Genomic DNA, 22624 nt, shown 5'->3' on the forward strand with positions numbered 1-22624 from the left:
TCCATTTAATATTTTTGGGTCACGGTAAACCACAGAAACAATCTGCAGATGCAGGGGTTCTACTTATATGAAACTGCCTAATGGCTCCATTTCAGCTCATAAATTAAGTGATCTTAACATATTACATGCCGCAAATGCTCAAACTTATTTTTAGTAATTTATACAGGAGAAGGTTACTAGCCCATTGCTCCCGGCATTATTGTCACCTCTTATGACATGCATAAATAAATAAATGACATGCATAAATAAATCCTCATACATATGGATTAACTTACCTTCACGTGGCTTCTTCTCGTACACAATAAATGCCACATGAATCACATTTCACAGTCACAAACAATACACTATTTTGAAAGCTAAACTTGAATTTCATATCACTAAGCAATACTTTATAACGAGAACAAGTTCTAAATTTTCTTTGATTATCAACACTAACCTGCAGCAGATAAAGGAAATGATATGTTAGTTGATGTTGCAGAGGTCACGGCAGATCTTGCAGGAGCCACCGGCATGTCAGATGATGTGGAAGGCTGAGTCAGGTCAATGAGTAACGTACCCTTGAGCCTTTTTGTAGGATTCCCACTGTCAACAGCTGGCCGTTTTACTCCGCCAGTACTAAAGCGTAAGTCATATCCCGAAACACCATCAATGCATTCGCTAGGTTCATCATCGCTAGATATTTCAACTATGGTATTACAAACAGCGTGGTTATCAGTACCACATGTAAGGACAACAGAACCAGCAGCACCACCACCATCACCTTCTGAGGTTCCTCCAGGCTGGCCAAAAAATAAAATTTTATACTTACAAAACATATTTATATTACAAATATTTTTGTAAAAGCCCATTGCATGCACAGCATTTCTAGCAACTTAGACTAGGAGTACAATTTCCTTAGACTAAAAATGTGTACTGCACATAGATATGGAGGTTCTCTAAGCTTGTGTCTAGCACAGGGTATTGACAGAATATAAAATTAACAATTAAAAGCTATTTCTAAGATTATTCAATACAAACAAGATGTATGTTAATTAATCAGGTAAGGTATTTTGTAATATTCATACCTTTATTTGGACTGATAAGAAAAAACTAAAGCTGAACTAATAGTATGCAAATGGAGCATTTAAGTTTTGTATAACACCAGCCATCTTTCCTTACAGTGACCTGATAAGGAAACACATCCATCATCACTCATTCAGTACCTGTCTTTCCAGAAATGTAAAGGCATCACAATTCAAATGACACTGACCTAAAACATCACTACTCATCCTTCAGAGTGCAGCCACTATACTTCCCATCTCCAGGACTTTAGTTCTGCTAACCTGTATCCCATAAACTACATAAATGTTGTCTTTCTTACACTCCAAATTAGTCACCGCCATTCACTCTTATCAATCACAATCAAACATGCCTGCTATGATGCTCAAGCCCCTAGTACTCAAACTTCTTTTACCCATCCTCCAATCCTTCTTGAGATGGCCCCTACCCATCCCTTCCTCCAAAACAGATTTATATACATTAGTCCCTCCATATCAGCGGGTGATATGTTCAGAGACCTACCATGGATACCCAAAACTGTGGATAAAGATAAATAAAGATAAAGATAAAGGTTTATTTCTTTGTAAACGTTACAATGTGTAATTACAATTTTGGCTTGCTAAGTACAAAGAAAGCCACTATCATGCCAGGGCATTTCAGGCAGATAGTAGTGAATTCTATAAACAAGTCGTTTTTCATTTACATACATACCTGTGATCAAGTTTAATTGATAAATTACACATAATAGGTTAAGAATTAGCTCTTTCACTGATGGGAATCATTTCATGGCTTCTCTTAGGCTTTGAAGAACTGCCACCATTACTACTATTGTGCTTTGGGGTTATTATTAAACAAAATTAAGGGTTACTTTCGAGCCGTGGCAAACTGCAAATAACTGAAATCGCGAAAACCAAAACCTTGTATCTGCAGATACAAGGATTCTACTGCACTCCGAGTCATCCTATTCACCTGCATTCTCTCTTAAATGCTTGAAGAATACCTCAAGCATACTTGTGGACATCAACACTCCTGCAACCTAGTCCCAGATCAGGCCTTCTGGTGTACAGTGGACCCCCGCATAACGATTACCTCCGAATGTGACCAATTATGTAAGTGTATTTATGTAAGTGCGTTTGTATGTGTATGTTTGGGGGTCTGAAATGGACTAATCTACTTCACAATATTTCTTATGGGAACAAATTCGGTCAGTACTGGCACCTGAACATACTTCTGGAGTGAAAAAATATCGTTAACCGGGAGTCCACTGTATCAAGGTTTCATCAACCAAGCTGTTAATGATGGCCACACACAGTCCAGTGTACAAACTACAGCTTGGCTCATCAGGAACTGATTTGAGGAACTTGATCAATTTCCCTCTTGAAGACAGCCAGAGGTTGGTTAGTAATTCCCCTTATACATGAAGGGAAGGCAATGAAAAGTCAGGTACTCCAAAGCTCATCGTTTTCTTTTAGTATACTCATTGCACTCCTGCCTTTTATTGGAAGTACTCCACACTGTTTCTTCTAAATTTCTTGTTTTCATATGGAATGATTTCAGTATGAAGACTTGGGACCAGTCCCTCCAAGTTTTTCATTTTGTAAATTGGGATGTATCTCTGTTGCCTACATTCCAAAGAATACAGTTGGAAAGACTTTAGGTGTTAGGTAAAAGGCCACATATGCAAGTAATGTGACATTTTAACTTGGCAACATTTCATTCTCCTGGAGCTTGACAAAGCTCCTGGAGAGCAAAACATTCCCACAATACAATGTCACATTACTTGAACATTTGTACTTTTACCTAATGTATTGTGGGGAAATTCTACCAACATTATTACACTTCAGGTATTCCCAGTAGTTCAGATGCTTGACTGAGAGTATACAGAAAGTGAAAGTTTTTGTGTTTTCCAGCCTGAAGAACACAAATGACTTGACGAGAATCATCATTGGCTCGGTATCTCGTCTTGAAAGTTCTAGTTTTGCAGCCTATCATTTTCTTTGCAGCAGCAATAGCAACACTATTGTAATCAATGAATCAGATATCCTCTGCCATCATCACTCCTAAGAATTTCACACGGAACTCTCCAGTGAATAGATCGAGTTAGTCCTACTCCATTTCGGTTCTTATTTCCTTCATTCTTCCATGTTGGAGTAACTGAATCCTGTCCTCATTGAACATCATATTGTTGCCTAATGCCAACTGGAAGATTTTATTTATATCTGCTTGAAGATTCGCTATCTCTGACAGATGTCAATCTTACAGAGATGCTGAGGTCATCAGCAAAGGACATTTGTGGTGCCATGATTCATGTCCTTGTCTATGTCAGATGTAAGAATGAGAAACAGAAGTGGAGTGAGCACTGTTCATCGAGGAACAGGACTTTTCACTGTGGCAACTTTTGACTTCACTGTGCTTGCTACTACTCTCTGGATTCTGTTTATTAAGAAGGTAAATATCCATCTACCCACTTTACCAGTTATAACTTCAGCATACATCTTGTGTACTATCACACCATGGTTGTACTTGCCTAAGGGGTACATATATTGTGAACTGTCTCTCCATGCAGATAGCATTAGAGTTTACATCAGCATCTAGCTTGTCTTCCAGTGCCTCCAGGACCATGTTGTAATGGTTAAACAATTATAAAAGCAAGAGTGACCTGCTCTACACCCACACTGCCCTGGATTGTGCAATTGTTATGATTCCATGTGATAGGCAATCTTACTTAGGACCCCATTCAAATATTTTGACATGTATAGTTAGTACTATTGGTCTATAGTTTTTTGCAATTGCTTTACTGTCACAATTGTGAAGAGGGGCTATATCAGTGGTTTTTAATGACTGCAAGATGACACCCAAGTCAAGGCTCCATCTAGAATGTAGAAGGCCCAAGAAAGTCGTTTCTTGTAATTTTTGATGAATATGGAGTTCCAAAAGGCTGGGCCTGGGGCAGAATGCATAGGCATGCAGTCAATGGCTTCTTCAAAGTCAACTGGGATTGGGTAACATCAGATGTCAGCAGTGCTTTGAGTCTCATTCATAAAAACTCCTTAGTCTTTCATCTGAAGTTATAACATTACAATTCAGTCATGTGACTTAACCCTTAAACTGTCCAAATGTAGATCTACGTTTGCGCGCATAGCGCTCCGACCTTTATTTTCTCCATAAGAAACAATGTAAAGAAAAACAAAGATCTACGTTCGGAGCGCTACACGAGCAAACATAGATCTATGTTTGGACAGTTTAAGGGTTAATAGTCATATTACGACTTCAGAATTTCACTCATTTCCCTACTGTTATCAGTGTACATTTCATCTCTCTGAAGTAAAAGCCCTATAGTGGAAGTGGTTTTTGCCCTGGATTTTGCCATAAATTAAATTAGAAGAAATTCAAAATTTCTTCTAATTTCATTTATGCCTCTTTGATCCCTCTGTCTTTCCTGGACTCTGTTATTTAATCAGTTTGTACTCGGTGTTCTTCTTTTCCCTAACCGGGGATTCCTTCGTGCTTCAGAGAGTCTGCAGGGCCTGGTGTGGCCAGTGTGGCCATCCCAGACCCTCGGTCAAGCACTTCTGGGGTGGCCAGTGTTACAACTCAAGAGGCTACTACGCAAGAGGAAATTATCTCATTCTGTCTGTTTTGGTGAAAAAGACAGTGAAAGTGATGATGAGATTGATTTTATGCCCATAGATGATTAGCCAAGTGATGGTGATATACATTATTCCCCAGTGAAGCGTACTTTTAGGCGTCATTGCCTACATTCAGACAATGTGCCATATGCAGTTCCCAAGGGTCGTGGGAGGTCACAATAGAAAACCCCAGCCACTGATAGTAATAGCGATCATGAAGGAGAATATGCAAGGACGGAGGAAGAGGAGGTGGTGGTGGTGAGTGGCATGGTGCCTGGGCTACATGGCACAGTGGGTGGGCAGACAAAGGACTGCCTGGCACCCCGTCAACCATGTGCTGCCTCCACTCCCGTCCCTTCTCCTGCTCCCGCCATGCCCCATGCCACAGGTCCACCCTGCACCATGTGACCATGAATGGAACTGGACACAAAGTACAACATTCGTGCCACATCCTTTCGATTTTGATGCCAGTGGAAGTGGCATCCTCCCAGAATGTCCTATCACGAATGAGTCTACAGAGTTAGACTTTTTCCAATTATACTCTGATGGGCCGATAATGAACTTGATTGTCACCCATACAAACAATTACTACTGCTATATAGTGGACAACACAGATGTTGCAGAATCAACACAGCTGCGCAGACAGAAAGATACGACTGTGACCAAAATGTATTTATTCCTTGGTACTGTCATGCTTATGCCTCATACGTATAAGCACAATAGAGAACAGTACTGGTCCACAGACTACTTCATCAGTACTCCCATCTTCTGCAACCTCCTTCCCTGCAACAGATTCACTCTGTTGCTACAAATGTTGCATTTCTCAGACAGGAATATGCCCAACAGAAATGACCTTCTATACAAAATCCAGGAAGTGCTTATGTATCTAAAGCAGAAATTCAGTGAATACTTTTATCCATTCAAGAACATTGCTGTCAACGAGTTCTTGATTCTGTTCAAGCGACAACTGTCATTCAAACAATATATACTGAGCAAACATAACTGCTTTGGAATAAAACTGTTTGATGTGTGTGACTGAGAGTGATGTTGTGTAGGATGTTACTGTTTACACTGGGAGAAACACACTTGATGATGATAGGCAGATGTTGGCATTTCCAGTGATGATGTTCACAAGATGATGGAGCCATACCTTGGCAAGGGACATACACTGTTCACAGACAACTGGTACACAAGCCCTAGGCTCACTGATTTCCTACGTGTCAACAAAACTGATATATGTGGAACAGTGAGAAGAAATAGAAAACATATGCCAAGGTTCAGTGAAGGCAGTGCTGAAAGTGCAGTGCAAGCATTTCATGCCAATAACATCATGGCACTGATGTGGCACAACAAACGGGACGTGACATTGCTGTCAACCATCTACAAATGAGATGGTACAAACAGACAAAGTGAACAGGGACACCAATGAACATATTGTAAAGCCAGCTGCTGTCATCGACTATATGAACAGCATGCAACTGGTCGACAAGTGTGACATGATGATAGGCTTTGTTGACTGTGTGCGTAGGAGTTGCAAGTGGTACATGAAAGTGTTTTTCCACCTTGTAAACATTGCAATGCTCAATGCCTTCAATATGTATGAAATAAAGACTGGAAAATGACTTCATTAAGCAAAATTCACCCTGAATGTCATCAAGCAGATAGCAAAAAAGTATAGTACCACACCTGTACCTGCCCCTCAACAGCAACCTGTCCCCCAACCACAACCAGTGGGAGAAGTGCCACACTGAATCCTTGCTAACCGTCATTACCTGATACCGATACCATCTACCCCAAAAAAGAAGTATTCTCAGAAAAAGTGCGTTGTGTGTGGTAACACCACAAGGCAACCCCAAAAGCAGAAGGACACACGATTCACGTGTCAGCAATGTGGGGTATCATACAAACCTAGAGTACTAGAAACATAACTGGGACATGTAAATACCTTGTACAGTGGACCCCCGAGTTTCAGCAGCCTCGACTTGTGAAATTCGACCTTCGGCGAGTCTTTTTGGAAAAATTTGGCCTCGAGTTTCATGAAAAGACTCGTGTTTCGGCGACCATCCGGTACCCGTCCACCCGTCACCGCGCACACCAAGCCAGTCTCCCATGCCATTCAAGCTCAGTGTGCCATTGTTTACCAACACATGACCATCACCCCGTGGGTTCATACTATACATTTCATAATAATACATTGTTTTTTGTGCTTGCGACTGCTAAATAAGTCATCATGGACCCAAGGAAAGCTAGTGCAAGCCCTTTGGTAAGTAAAGTGAGGAACACGATCCAGAGGGATTTTGACGGGGATGTGGAAGAGTTGGTGGAGGACCACAGGGAAGAGCTAACCACTGATGAACTGCAAGAGCTTCAATTGGAACAGCATCAGACCACAGCCGAGGAACTTGCTTCAGAGGAGGAGGAAGAGGGAGTGGATGAGGTGCCTTCTTCAAAGATTAAGGAGATTTGTGCAATGTGGAATGAGTTGGAAAGTTTTGTTGAAAAGTATCACCCTGACCAAGCTGAAACAAGCCATATCTGCAACATGTACAATGACAGTGTTGTGTCCCACTTCAGGGAAATCTTAAAGAAACGCCAGAAAAAGACCTCTCTGGACAGATATTTTGTGCGACAGGGGTCCAGTGACTCAATTTGTTCCCAGTGGCATTAAAAGAAGAAGGGAAGTAACCCCAGATAAGGGCTTGCTACCTAAAGTCCTAATGGAAGGAGATTCTCCTTCCAAACAATAGTGTACACCTTCCTCCTATCCCCTCCTCCCGTCTTCCATCCACCCAGAAGTCTTCAGTAAAGCCAAGTGTAATGTTATTATTATTTTTTTAAATGCATGTACTTGATTTCTGACTGTTTTCATTATGTAAATCTTTATTTAATTTGAAAAAAAATATATTTTATTTTAATATTTTTGGGTGTCTGGAACGGGTTAATTTTATTTCCATTATTTCTTATGGGGAAAATGGTTTCGAGTTTCGTGAATTTCGACCTTCAGTGGGCTCTCTGGAATGGATTAATCACGAAACTCGGGGGTCCACTGTATATAGTTGTAAATAATAGAATGTGATTCAGCCAGATTTACAATATCACCTATAAGTGCGTACATGTGTGTTTGTGACAATATGATTAACCCTTTGAGGGTCGAGAGGCCCTCTCCGAAACTCGTTCTCAGGGTCGGCCAAATTTAAAAAAAAAAAAATTATTTTCTCTTATGAAAGGATAGAGAATCTTTTCCCGATCATAAGGACACCAAAAGTTTGAAATTTGATGGAAAACTTACGGAATTATGCTCTCGCAAAGTTAGCGGTCTCGGCGATGTTTATGCATCGGCGATTTTTCCCACTTTGAGCCCCATTTTCGGCCAATTCCACTGTACTAGTCGACAAAAAACATGAATATTTCGCTAGAACTCCATTTTTTCTATCGAATGGGTGCAAGAAACCACCCATTTATGAATTTTAACTATCCAGTACAGTGGTCAGTATTTAGCAATTTTGCCAATTTCACGCAAATTTCAAAAGATGCCAATTTCCGAATAGGGTCCAGAATAAACAAGAAAGACATTCCTGGCACTAAAATGACATTTCCTCTGGTCATTAGTCACGTCTCAAGGCCCCTCTTATATTAATTTGCTTTCCACTTTGAATTTTTATTCTCACAAAAAATATAAGATTTACTGTTATGCAGACTACTGCATTAGTGTAAAAAATGGTATAAATATTATTGGTGCACTTGAGAAAGAATATTAGACTCACCAGTTGACGTGTATTGCACGCTTGGCACGATTTGTTTACTTTTGAAATTTGGTAAAAATCGAACATTTCTGCTACTTTGAGCTCAATTTCAAGGTACTTTTCATTGTAAAACCAGACAAAATCATCTCAATTTCTGTAATATGTCTTCCATTCTATAAAGTGAGACCAAGAAAACTAGAATACAACAATAAATACCATACGAAAATACAGTGCAAAGTCGCTGTTTTATTCCAAAAAAATGGTAAAAGTTTTTTTTTTCTCATTATGCACTGTGTGCTGCAGGATTTTTTTTAGACTGTGCACACTGACCACATAGACCCATTCTTTCATATGAAGGCCTACCAGCTTTCTCCCACTAGATTTGAGGGCGCTAGAATTTAGGCGTACTAGTACGTCAAAAACCCTGGGTCGTAAGTCGTACTAGTACGTCCGAAACCTTCAAAGGGTTAATACTTTGTATATAATATTTGTGTCTAAACAACTGGCTATCAAATCAAAAGATCTATTATAAAACATAATTAACATACCATAAAAACTGAGAAAATTAAAAAAATGGAAAAAACAATATGCACCTATCATCCGACTTACGATCTGCTCGACTTATGACCGCTCGACTTACGACCGTGTTTTTTATGCCAAATTTCTGGGAAATAAACAACTATTTGTGTTGTACACAGTGTTTATCCTAAACCTTACAGTATAAAATACAGTACTAACAACATAAAAAATAAAGTAAAACATGAAATACCAAAATAAAACAATAAAATAAAGTCATTACAAAAATATTTTGTTGATATTCAGTAGTAAAGTTCGACTTACAACCATTTCGACTTACGACCGGTTTCTTGGAACCGAACTCGGTCGTAAGTCGAATGGTAGGTGTATTTGCCATCAGGTGAGCGACAAGCACTGACTATGCGGCCTAATATCTCCGTAAGTACTGACTCAATTTTTTTTTTAACATTACTTTATGTAAAAAAAATGTCCTCTTTATTTAAAAACAAAAGAAAAAACTCAAAATATTCGGAGCGCTGGGCAAGAGAACGTAGATCTATATTTAAACAGTTAAGGGGTTAAGTACAGGTACACGCAAGTACAAATATTATACACAGTCACTCATGTATAAAGAATTAAAAAGAATAAAGATTTTAGGAGAAGGAGAATTTTAGGAAAATTAGGAGATGTGGAGTTAATAAAAGTACAGTGGACCCCCGCATAACGATCACCTCCGAATGCGACCAATTATGTAAGTGTATTTATGTAAGTGCGTTTGTACGTGTATGTTTGGGGGTCTGAAATGGACTAATCTATTATTATTATTATTATTTTTATTATCACACTGGCCGATTCCCACCAAGGTAGGGTGCCCACCAAGGCAGGGTGGCCCACCAAGGCAGGGTGGCCACCAAGGCAGGGTGGCCCGAAAAAGAAAAACTTTCACCATCATTCACTCCATCACTGTCTTGCCAGAAGGGTGCTTTACACTACAGTTTTTAAACTGCAACATTAACACCCCTCCTTCAGAGTGCAGGCACTGTACTTCCCATCTCCAGGACTCAAGTCCGGCCTGCCGGTTTCCCTGAACCCCTTCATAAATGTTACTTTGCTCACACTCCAACAGCACGTCAAGTATAAAAAACCATTTGTCTCCATTCACTCCTATCAAACACGCTCATGCATACCTGCTGGAAGTCCAAGCCCCTCGCACACAAAACCTCCTTTACCCCCTCTCTCCAACCTTTCCTAGGCCGACCCCTACCCCGCCTTCCTTCCACTACAGACTGATACACTCTTGAAGTCATTCTGTTTCGCTCCATTCTCTCTACATGTCCGAACCACCTCAACAACCCTTCCTCAGCCCTCTGGACAACAGTTTTGGTAATCCCGCACCTCCTCCTAACTTCCAAACTACGAATTCTCTGCATTATATTCACACCACACATTGCCCTCAGACATGACATCTCCACTGCCTCCAGCCTTCTCCTCGCTGCAACATTCATCACCCATGCTTCACACCCATATAAGAGCGTTGGTAAAACTATACTCTCATACATTCCCCTCTTTGCCTCCAAGGACAAAGTTCTTTGTCTCCACAGACTCCTAAGTGCACCACTCACTCTTTTTCCCTCATCAATTCTATGATTCACCTCATCTTTCATAGACCCAATATTCCTTATGGGAACAAATTCGGTCAGTACTGGCACCTGAACATACTTCTGGAGTGAAAAAATATCGTTAACCGGGGGTCCACTGTATTAGTCAGAGGGTTGAAGAGGGTTTGTTGAGGTGGTTTGGTCATTTAGAGAGAATAGATCAAAGTAGAATGACTTGGAGAGCGTATAAATCTGTAGGGAAAGGAAGGCGGGGTAGGGGTCGTCCTCAAAAAGGTTGGAGGGAGGGGGTAAAGGAAGTGTTGTGGGCGAGGGGTTTGGACTTCCAGCAAGCATGCGTGAGCGTATTAGATAGGAGTGAATGGAGACAAATGGTATTTTGGACCTGACGAGCTGTTGGAGTGTGAGCAGGGTAATATTTAGTAAAGGGATTCAGGGAAACCGGTTATTTTATATAACTGGACTTGAGTCCTGGAAATCGGAAGTACAATGTCTGCACTCTAAAGGAGGGGTTTAGGATATTGGCGGTTTGGAGGGATATATTGTGTATTTTTATACGTATATACTTTTAAACTCTTGTATTCTGGGCACCTCTGCAAAAACAGTGATTATGTGTGAGTGAGGTGAAAGTGTTGAATGATGATGAAAGTATTTTCTTTTTAAGGATTTTCTTTCTTTTTGGGTCACCCTGCCTTGGTGGGAGACTGCCGACTTGTTGAAAAGATTTTATTTCTTTGCAAAGGTTACAATGTGTAATAACAATTTTGATTTGTTTAGTACAAAGGAATCCACTGTCATGCCGGGGCATTTCGAGTAGAAATACATTTTTATTACAATCCCCTCAAGTATGCTGTGAGCTGTAAATTTTGGCAAAGACATGAGAGGATGGGTCTGTGCAGTGGGTGTAAACTGTATAAAATAAAATCTTGCCCCATGCTATGCACTATGGGAAAAAGCAAACCTCTGACCTGTTTGATTTAAAATGTTGACTGAGTTGTGTTTTAGGGTAGTTTAATGGTTATACTGGCAGTTTCTTGATATCAACTGATAGAATGGAAAACATGCTCGTGAAACAAAGACGATCTTGGTCAGTTTCTGACCAGAAGTAACTTGAAATAACATCAAAGTGGCAGAAATATTTGTTTTTTTGGCAACTTCCCTAAGAAAAAGTATGATCCTCTGCACCCAGTCTGTTTTATGGTTTTTGAGATGTGCTTCAATTACTGGGATGGCCTAAACCAAAACCAACCACTCTTGGTTGCTTTTTTTTATGTAAGAAATAAGGTAAAACTTTGATTTCACTTGATGCTGGATTCAAAATGGAGGACAAGTGTTATACAGCAGTCCCCCATATCCATGGGGGATATTTTTCATGACCTACCGCAGATACCCAAAACCCTGGATAGTAGCGAACCTCATATACAAGTTGGTTATCGTTTACGTACATATCTGATAAAGTTTAGTTGATAAATTATGCACAATAAGTAAAAAAACATAGCATTTTTGCAATGATGGGAAGCACTTCACAACTTCTCTTAGGCTCTGAAGAACTGCCAGCATCACTGCTTTAGCACTTTGGTGTCATTATTAAGCTAAATTAAGGGTTATATTTGGGCCACAGTAAACAACGGATATCTGAAACAGCGGAAACCAAATCCACGAATATGGGAGTTCTACCGTGTGATGTGGCAGATCAAAGCTTCACAAGGTTTCTGTGATGCCTGATGTTCTGAAAATACTGTATGGGAGAGGCCTGGGGGACGCAACTAAGGAACAGAGGAAAGGTGCTTCAGCTGCTGAAATGCTTTCAGAGTTTATTTTGGGTTCTGCTTTTTAAATCGAAATACGCTGAATTTTGTTAAAACAGTCCAAATTTCCATCTTCTGTACACTTTATATAGTAGTTCTGATAGCTAGCTGAGTTGGCAGCTCTTGCACTCAATATAACAGAAGGTATATGTACATACTAGCAAAATACCTAGGAAGTGTGTTGAATAAACAATGGAACTGGATTAATATAGGACTCAAAGTAGGTTAAGTTGCAGAAACAAAAATTGCTCCCAGACTGCAAAATTTGCTCCCATATAATTTCAAATTTTTGGTGTCAATGCCATCAAAAAGTAAGTTTACTCTGGTACAGGTATAATTATCATACATAGTAACATAAGTGTAAATTGCCTAGGATAACCCAAAAAAAAAAGTCAAAGTGACTTATTTCCATGGGGTTCTTGTAATATCTTATTATTAAACCTTAAAAGTTTAAACATCTAAGTAACTCAACTGTGTGAAAATAAGTTACAATAAAAGGAGATACAATAGAAATAAAGTAAACTGAGTTATTTACATGAACATTAAAGAAAGGATCAGTTTACAATAATAGGTACACCAATGTTAACTATACAAGAAATCACTCTCCTCCCTTTCTGTAATTCTATTCATTGTGTATCTTTTAACCCTCTTCCTGAACTGGTTCATGCTAGGACAGTCTTTGACATGTGCAGGCAGTCCATTCCACTCCTTTATTGCTGTACAATAAAAGGTGTTTGAGGTCTAACAACCTACTACAGTGGACCCTCGGTTATCGGCCATTCCGCTTATCGGCCAGTTTTTCAGCCATTATTTCGCTTATTGGCCATATGGTACACGTCAACCTGCCGCCACCAGCCACTCATGTGTCAGTCTGGCTCTGTCTCTGGGCGAGTGAGGAAGCTTCTGCTCATTCATCCAAACATTTAGTTGTAATCAATTGTTTTTCATAGTTAGCAACTGCAAAATAAGTAACCTTGACCCCAAAGAAAGTTCCTGGTAAAGTTCCTTTGATAAAGAAAGTGAGAAACACAATAGAATTTAAGAAAGAAGTTGTTGAAAATTTTGAGAGTGGTTTTCGAGTGATAGAACCTGCCAGGATGTATGGGAAAAACAAATCAACAATCACTTCTATCCTGGCAAAGAAAGAACAAATCAAGGAAGCTGATGTGGCAAAAGGAGTAAATGTGCTAACCAAACAAAGGTCACCGATAATGGAAGATATGGAGAAGTTGTTGGTTTTGTGGATCACTGAAAAACAATTAGTGGGGGATAGTGTTGCAGAATTGATGATTTGTGAGAAGGCAAGGCAGTTGCATGTGGATCTTGTAAAGAAAATGCCTGGAACAAGTGCTGCTGTTAGTGAATTTAGGGCCAGCAAAGGCTGGTTTGAGAGACTTGAGAAGCGTAGTGGCATACAGTGTGGTAAGGCACGGGGAGGCTGCAAGTTCTGACAAATGTGCGGCTGAAAAATCTGCGCAGGAATTCAAGGGGTACGTAGAGGCTGAAGGATTCCTCCTCCAACAAGTGTTCAACTGTGATTAAACAGGCCTCTTTTGGAAGAAATTGCCAAAGTGGACCTACATTACTCAGGAGGAAAAAGCACTGTCGGGACACAAGCTTACTCTTTTGTTCTGTGGTAATGCTAGTGGGGATTTCAAAGTGAAGCCTTTACTGGTGTATCACTCTGAAAATCCCAGTGTGTTCAAGAAAAACACTGCCATCAAAAATAGATTGCGTGTGATGTGGAAAGCCTCAGACAAGAAGATAGTTGCTGATCAGTTTGCAGTTGTTGTTCTATTGCAGGTGTTGTTACTTAGTACCTGAATAATATTTGTCTGATGACAGAAACAAAATTGACCATACGGTGGTCTGTTTCTGGTCTTCAACTTATACACATTATAAGCATTCAGCATGGAAATGTCCACAAGATGGAAAAAAAGAGTTTTATGTACCACTTATAACTCTTGTGAACACAATCAGCAAACCCAATTTGCATATTACATTTGTCCACTAAGTGCATATTGAGGTTGTAGTCCATCACAACTGCAGGTTTTAGAATGGGTTCATTGGTCTCTCTATGCTGCGTGCCAGTGTCTGTCATTTCATTTCGGTGAACTGATGACAACAGTGTGACATCTCGTTTGTCATGCCACTGAAATGCCACGATGTCATTGGCAGCAAACACCTGCACCTCACCTCTACGAGTGCCTGCATCGAACCTAGGCATATGCTTATGATTTGCATGCACTGTACCGAACACATCTGCCATCGTCACTCGCAAAAAATCACTGAGTAAGGGGCTGTGTACTAATTATCAGTATATAATATATGCCCCTTACCAAGATATTGTTCCATCATTGTTCTAACCACATCACCAGAGATACCCAATAACTTCCTGGTATCTTGCAATGTATTACTTCCAGTGTACACAATAATATCCAATACAAGATCACTGTAGCAATCACAAAGTACAAACAACTTTATACCAAAGCATTTCCTCTTGCTTGGTATATACTGCTTGAATGACAGTCTACCTCTGAACAAAATCAAAGACTCATCAATAACAAGCTTCCTGAAGGGATAAAAATACATATTGAATTTCTGTTTCAGATACATAAACACATTTCTAATCTATATAACCTGTCTTTTCTGTCAGGCCTGGTTTTATCTGAGAAGTGTAGCATACGTAACAGTAGCACAAATCGATTCACTGGTATCACATTGCTGAAAGCTGGGGTTGCAATGAGGCAGTCTGTCGATCAGTATGATTTGATACTGTGCTTATACACACTTGGCATAAGCATTATTGTGGCAAACAAAAGATACATCTCAGCCACAGTTATCTCCTTCCACTGGTGTAGGCATGATCTTGGTGAAAGAATTGTGTTTGTCATGGTGTAATTGAAGTATGTGTTGCTTTCCCTGATAATAATTTCCATCAGGGATTCGTCAAAGAATAACTCAAAACATTCCAGTTCAGTGGTATTGTTCCCAAGTGTACAAGATGGCTATAGTCCACCTTGACTTTCATCAAAGTGATGGGGATTGGGAACAAAATTGGCAGCTTCCTGCAAATCCCAGGTGCAGTCTGCTGGTGGATACTGGATATTGACAGGTGGTTGTGGAGCTTGGTGTGGTGGGTGAGGGTGGTCTTTGTTGTAGCTGAGCTGACTCAGCGGCGTGGGTACCAGCATGGGCCGCTGTTGGTGCCTCATGGCTGGCACCACCACCACCATCTTCTGACACATGCACATTTTTGATCCCCATTGTAACAATATCATCTTCATTTCCACTATCTGTTCCTGGTGTATGGCCACAAAATGTACTCCTTACACTTGGAACAGTATATGGCACACTACCAGAGCTCATGCGTCGTCGTATATACTGACACTTCACTAGAGAATATTCCACTTCACTCTCTCTACTGGAACTGTTTTCAAGAGCTTGGAGATCATATTCACTATCAGTATCATCACTACTGCTCACAACTGAGTCCTGAACACGGGAAAATGCGAGTTTTCTCCTTCGTTCTGGTACAACTGAATGTGAACAAGATGGTCCAGCACCAGATGTGGAAGGTTGAGGGTCATCTGGGTTTTCATCACCATTACCACTATTATGTTCATTATTCTTGGTCACAAACTCCTCAGAATCCTAGAATTCATCTTCACTGACAATTCCATCCAAATTTGAACTGTCACTTGGGAACAAAAAGAGTCCCAATTCACCGAGGAGTGAGGAGCTTCTTACTGCAAGGCGTGGCAGACAAAGTGAACTAAAATGGTGTTCCCACAATGCACCAATGGCTCCCCGATTTTTTTCCTACTGCACACACTGACCACAGACCCATTCTCTCACATGTAGGCCAACTAGCTTTCTCCCGCTCAATTTGAAGGCGCTAGATTTATGCGTACAAGTACGTGACCAACCCTGGCTGCAATGACGTACTTGTATGTGACCGATCCTCAAAGGGTTAATAAAGGCAAGTGTCATGTTCAATGTTCATTTTTTTGTGCATGTAAATCTATCTTTACGGTAAAAAAAATTTTTTGTTAATACTTTTGGTTGTTTGAAACGGATTAATTGGATTTACATTATTTCTTATGGGGAAAAAGAGTTTCAGTTTTCACCGATTTCTGTTTTTGCCAATCTCTCTGGAACAGATTAAACACGAAAACCGAGAGTCCACTGTATGTCTTCACTTTTAAACATAATTATCATAATGAACATTTTTTAAATTTTCAGTTTAAATAAAGATCCTCGTATAAAATACTTCAAAGTTTAGTGCTTAAGTAGCTTCTAAGCACTAGGATTAGTCTGCCCAAAATGCACAACGTGTTAATGGTTTTCTTTTGTACCTAACAATATATTACGTGTAAACTACATTAGAGTGGCACCCTGAGTGTCGAACAGCTCCCAACTCGAACAATTATGCAAGTGTATTAAATGTAAGTGTATTTTTGGGAGTCTGAAATGGACTAATCTAATTTACATTATTTCTCATGGGAACAAATTCATTCAGTAACGGCACTCGAACAGCCTTCTGAAATGAATTATGATCAAAACTCGAGGAACCACTGTACCTGTATACTGCAGGAAAAAACTAAATTATTTGTATTTGTAAGTACAGTGGAACCTCAGAGTTTAATTTCAGACATTAAACTGTGAAAAGTTTGATGTCCGAAACAAAAACACTTATATAATTAATATAATGGCTGTTAAAATAGATGAAGAAAAAAACTAGAACTTTACCTTTATTGACTTGAGTTGACTTGCAGAGGTAGAAGTGACGTGGTCTTGTTTCTGTTTCTTTGCACTAACACTGCAAGATTCTGGGGACTCGCAACTGGCAGGTACATTCGTTTTTTTCTGTTTTAAAAGTAATCTGTCCAATGTGGTCCGTGTCTGCCTACCTCTCATAATCTTTCTAAAGTGTTCAAGCACATTATCACTGAAGGAACTGATGTTGTGACTCACCAGAGCAATGTCAGGGTGCCATTTCTCCACTATGCTCTGCATTTTTGACCAATAAAAAAACAATTCTTGAAGTTCATCAGTGGAAATTTTGGCACTGCTAACCTCCTTCTCATTATCCGGTGATGAAAATTCCTCTGCCAGTTCCTCTTCCTGCTCCTTGAGAAGATCTTGGAGTTGTTCTGTTTTGAGTTCCCTATTGTGGTCATTTATCAACTCCTCCACATCCTCCTGCTTCACCTCTAACCCCATAAACTCACCAAGGGAGATGATTTCCTGAACCACTGGTTCTGCCTCAAAGTCTTTGCTTGCCACAGAGTCAGGCCACAACTTCCTCCAAGCAGAGTTAATTGTTCTCTGGCAAACATCTCCCCAGGCTTTAATTATCAGATTCACACACTGGAGGATGTTGAACTGACTCCAAAAGTCTCTTAGAGTTAGGTCAGTGTTAGAGGTCACTTCAAAGCACTTTTGAAACAGAGCTTTCATGTAAAGTTTCTTAAAATTTGAAATCACTTGTTGATTCATGGGTTGGATGAGAGGAGTGGTGTTAGGAGGTAAAAACTTCACTGTAATAAAGCTATGACCCATCAGCAAATCATGGCCCAAGGATGGAGGGTGAGCAGGAGCACTGTCCATCACCAACAGTGCCTTTAAGGGTAAATTGTTGCTCTCAAGGTACTCTTTCACACTAGGAGCAAACACTTCATTCACCCACTCAGTGAAAAACTGCCTGGTCAGCCAGGCCTTACTATTGGCCCTCCACATAACACCCAGTTGACTTTTTTGCACATTGTGTTTTTTAAACACACTGGGGTTTTCTGAGTGGTAAACCAGCAAGGGTTTAAGTCTGCAGTCGCCAGCTGCATTACTGCACAATAAAAGTGTCAACCGATCTCTCATTGGCTTGTATCCTGGTACTGCTGCCTCTTCTTGGCTAATATAAGTCCTCTTTGGCATTTTTTTCCAGAAGAGGCCTGTTTCATCACAGTTAAACACCTGTTGTGGGAGATATCCTTCGGCCTTCACAAATTCAGTGAACTCTTTCGTGTACGCTTCCACAGCAGCAGCGTCAGAACTAGCAGCCTCTCCATGCCTTACCACACTACGAATGCGACTTCTCTTACGAAACTTATCAAACCATCCTCTACTGGCTTTGAATTCATCACTTTCTGCACTCGTAGAAGAGTAATTCTGCTGCAAATCACTGTGTATCTTCCTGGCTTTCTCACATATGATCGCCTCACTGACGCTATCACCTGCAAGTTGCTTCTCGTTCAACCACACTAGCAATAGTTTCTCCACCTCTTCTAGCACTTGAGGCCTCTGCTTGGTCAACATTGTAACTCCCTTAGCAACATTAGCTGCTTTAATAGCCGCTCTCTGCTTCAGAATAGTCGAGATCGTAGACTTCGGCTTCTTGAACTCCGCAGCAAGATCGGTAACACGCACACCGCGCTCATACTTTTCAATAATTTCCTTCTTTACTTCTATTTCAATTTTCTTCAAACCCTTTTTTTCACCCACATTACCACTATTCACTTGCTTAGAGGCCATCGTTAAATGCAAAGTGAATAAAAAAAAAAACACAAAATACAACACAAGGAATTCACAGCGAATGGATGCACGTCTGACTGAGATCGACTAAAAGGCGAGGGTCTTTGTTAGGTGTACACAAACAACAGGAAGTGGGGAAATTGGCACCTGCGGAAAAAATGGGGCGGAATGTGAAAATTGGCTGTTTGTTCGGCACCTGATTATTTGTTTGTGACAAGATGCAAAAATTTGGTAAATTTTTTGGTCGTGAACCGATTTGTTCATGTTCAGAAGCATTCGTGACCAGAGGTTCCACTGTATTTCCATAGGGTCCTTGTAATATCTTATTATTTAAACCTTAAGAGTTTAAACATCTAACTCAACTGTGTGAAAATCAGTTACAATAAAAGGAGATACAATAGATATAAACTGAGTTATTTACAGGAACATTAAAAAAAGGATCAGTTTACAATAATAGGTACACCAATGTTAACCCTTTCAGGGTCAAAAGGCCAAATTTCAAAGTGCGCACCAGTGTCCAAGAATTTTCAAAAAATAATTTTGTTATTTCTTCTTATGAAATGGTAGAGAATCTTTTTCTGAAGGTAATATATCTTAGGGTAAGATATAAACAGCTATTGGAGGATAGATGGGCTAATGAGAGCATAGGCAATGGGGTCGAAGAGGTATGGGGTAGGTTTAAAAATGTAGTGTTAGAGTGTTCAGCAGAAGTTTGTGGTTACAGGAATGTAGGTGCGGGTGGGAAGAGGAGCCATTGGTGGAATGATGATGTAAAGAGAGTAGTAAGGGAGAAAAAGTTAGCATATGAGAAGTTTTTACAAAGTAGAAGTGATGCAAGGAGGGAAGAGTATATGGAGAAAAAGAGAGAGGTTAAGAGAGTGGTGAAGCAATGTAAAAAGAGAGCAAATGAGAGAGTGGGTGAGATGTTATCAACAAATTTTGTTGAAAATAAGAAAAAGTTTTGGAGTGAGATTAACAAGTCAAGAAAGCCTAGAGAACAAATGGATTTGTCAGTTAAAAATAGGAGAGGAGAGTTATTAAATGGAGAGTTAGAGGTATTGGGAAGATGGAGGGAATATTTTGAGGAATTGTTAAATGTTGATGAAGATAGGGAAGCTGTGATTTTGTGTATAGGACAAGGAGGAATAACATCTTGTAGGAGTGAGGAAGAGCCAGTTGTGAGTGTGGGGGAAGTTCGTGAGGCAGTAGGTGAAATGAAAGGGGGTAAGGCAGCCGGGATTGATGGGATAAAGATAGAAATGTTAAAAGCAGGTGGGGATATAGTTTTGGAGTGGTTGGTGCAATTATTTAATAAATGTATGGAAGAGGGTAAGGTACCTAGGGATTGGCAGAGAGCATGCATAGTTCCTTTGTATAAAGGCAAAGGGGATAAAAGAGAGTGCAAAAATTATAGGGGGATAAGTCTGCTGAGTATACCTGGTAAAGTGAATGGTAGAGTTATTATTGAAAGAATTAAGAGTAAGACGGAGAATAGGATAGCAGATGAACAAGGAGGCTTTAGGAAAGGTAGGGGGTGTGTGGACCAGGTGTTTACAGTGAAACATATAAGTGAACAGTATTTAGATAAGGCTAAAGAGGTCTTTGTGGCATTTATGGATTTGGAAAAGGCGTATGACAGGGTGGATAGGGGGGCAATGTGGCAGATGTTGCAAGTGTATGGTGTAGGAGGTAGGTTACTGAAAGCAGTGAAGAGTTTTTACGAGGATAGTGAGGCTCAAGTTAGAGTATGTAGGAAAGAGGGAAATTTTTTCCCAGTAAAAGTAGGCCTTAGACAAGGATGTGTGATGTCACCGTGGTTGTTTAATATATTTATAGATGGGGTTGTAAGAGAAGTAAATGCGAGGGTCTTGGCAAGAGGCGTGGAGTTAAAAGATAATCACACACAAGGTGGGAGTTGTCACAGCTGCTCTTTGCTGATGACACTGTGCTCTTGGGAGATTCTGAAGAGAAGTTGCAGATTGGTGGATGAATTTGGTAGGGTGTGGAAAAGAAGAAAATTAAAGGTGAATACAGGAAAGAGTAAGGTTATGAGGATAACAAAAAGATTAGGTGATGAAAGATTGAATATCAGATTGGAGGGAGAGAGTATGGAGGAGGTGAATGTATTCAGATATTTGGGAGTGGACGTGTCAGCGGATGGGTCTATGAAAGATGAGGTGAATCATAGAATTGATGAGGGGGAAAAGAGTGAGTGGTGCACTTAGGAGTCTGTGGAGACAAAGAACTTTGTCCTTGGAGGCAAAGACGGGAATGTATGAGAGTATAGTTTTACCAACGCTCTTATATGGGTGTGAAGCATGGGTGATGAATGTTGCAGTGAGGAGAAGGCTGGAGGCAGTGGAGAAGTCATGTCTGAGGGCAATGTGTGGTGTGAATATAATGCAGAGAATTCGTAGTTTGGAAGTTAGGAGGAGGTGCGGGATTACCAAAACTGTTGTCCAGAGGGCTGAGGAAGGGTTGTTGAGGTGGTTCGGACATGTAGAGAGAATGGAGCAAAACAGAATGACTTCAAGAGTGTATCAGTCTGTAGTGGAAGGAAGGCGGGGTAGGGGTCGGCCTAGGAAAGGTTGGAGAGAGGGGGTAAAGGAGGTTTTGTGTGCGAGGGGCTTGGACTTCCAGCAGGCATGCGTGAGCGTGTTTGATAGGAGTGAATGGAGACAAATGGTTTTTAATACTTGACGTGCTGTTGGAGTTTGAGCAAAGTAACATTTATGAAGGGGTTCAGGGAAACTGGCAGGCCGGACTTGAGTCCTGGAGATGGGAAGTACAGTGCCTGCACTCTGAAGGAGGGGTGTTAATGTTGCAGTTTAAAAACTGTAGTGTAAAGCACCCTTCTGGCAAGACAGTGATGGAGTGAATGATGGTGAAAGTTTTTCTTTTTCGGGCCACCCTGCCTTGGTGGGAATCGGCCAGTGTGATAATAAAAAATATAATAAATAAAACAAAAAGTACGAAATTTGATGGAAAATTGACGAAATTTTGCTCTCACGAATTTTGATGTGTCAGCGATATTTACGCATCGGTGATTTTGCAGACTTTGACTCCCATTTCAGGCCAATTATATTACTCCAGTCAACCAAATTCTTAGCTATTTCACAATTCTATCGACTGAGCACAAGAAATCACCAAGTCAACTGTTTCAACTACAAAATAAATTGATCGGAAATTGGTAATTTTGCCAATTTAATGCAAAACTCAAAATATTCTAATTTCAAAATAGGGTCCAGAATAAACAATGTAGGCATTCCTGGAACTTAACTAAAATTTCCTCTGTTCATTAGTTAATGTCTTTAGGCTTTACAAATGAATTCCATTTTGATTTTTTATTCACATAATGAATTTTTATTCAAACCAAAAAAATAGAAGATTTACTGTTATGCAATACTGTAATAATTGTATAAATAATATCATCACATTTGTTAACGTATATTAGACCCACTAGCTGGCGTGTATTAGACGTGTAGGATCATTTGTTTACTCTGGAACATCGGCAAAAATTTAACATTTCTGCTATTTTAAGCTCAGTTTCAACCCATTTCCGTTATTAAAACCAATCAAAATCATCTCTATTTCTGTAATATATCTTCAATTCTATCAAATGAGACCAAAAAATCGCAAATAAAACTAAAAAACATACGAAAAAACTGCAAAGTCGCTGTTTTAATCGAAAATTACGGTCTCAGTTTTTTCTCTCATTATGCACTGTGTGCTGCAGGATTTGT

At 40.0% G+C, this 22624-nt stretch overlaps 1 protein-coding gene across 8 annotated transcripts in view; it reads right to left on the minus strand.

Annotated features, from left to right (window-relative positions):
* Positions 1-22624, minus strand: part of LOC128698358 (tigger transposable element-derived protein 1) — a 76561-nt gene that overhangs the window by 39762 nt on the left and 14175 nt on the right. For 7 of the 8 annotated variants that reach the window (XR_011394615.1, XR_011394616.1, XM_053790565.2 and 4 more), the window contains exon 2: positions 437-779. Coding sequence is in view for 6 of the 8 variants with exons in the window: in XM_053790565.2 (XP_053646540.2) it covers positions 437-779 (343 nt within the window). In the remaining 2 variants the exon portion in view is untranslated. Of the gene's footprint in view, positions 1-436; positions 780-17102; positions 20452-22624 lie in introns of those variants that run through there. The other variant, XM_070104496.1, reaches the window with a different exon arrangement.

The sequence above is a fragment of the Cherax quadricarinatus genome, chromosome 92 (assembly GCF_038502225.1).
Source record: "Cherax quadricarinatus isolate ZL_2023a chromosome 92, ASM3850222v1, whole genome shotgun sequence".
NCBI classification, from domain to species: Eukaryota; Metazoa; Arthropoda; class Malacostraca; order Decapoda; family Parastacidae; genus Cherax; species Cherax quadricarinatus.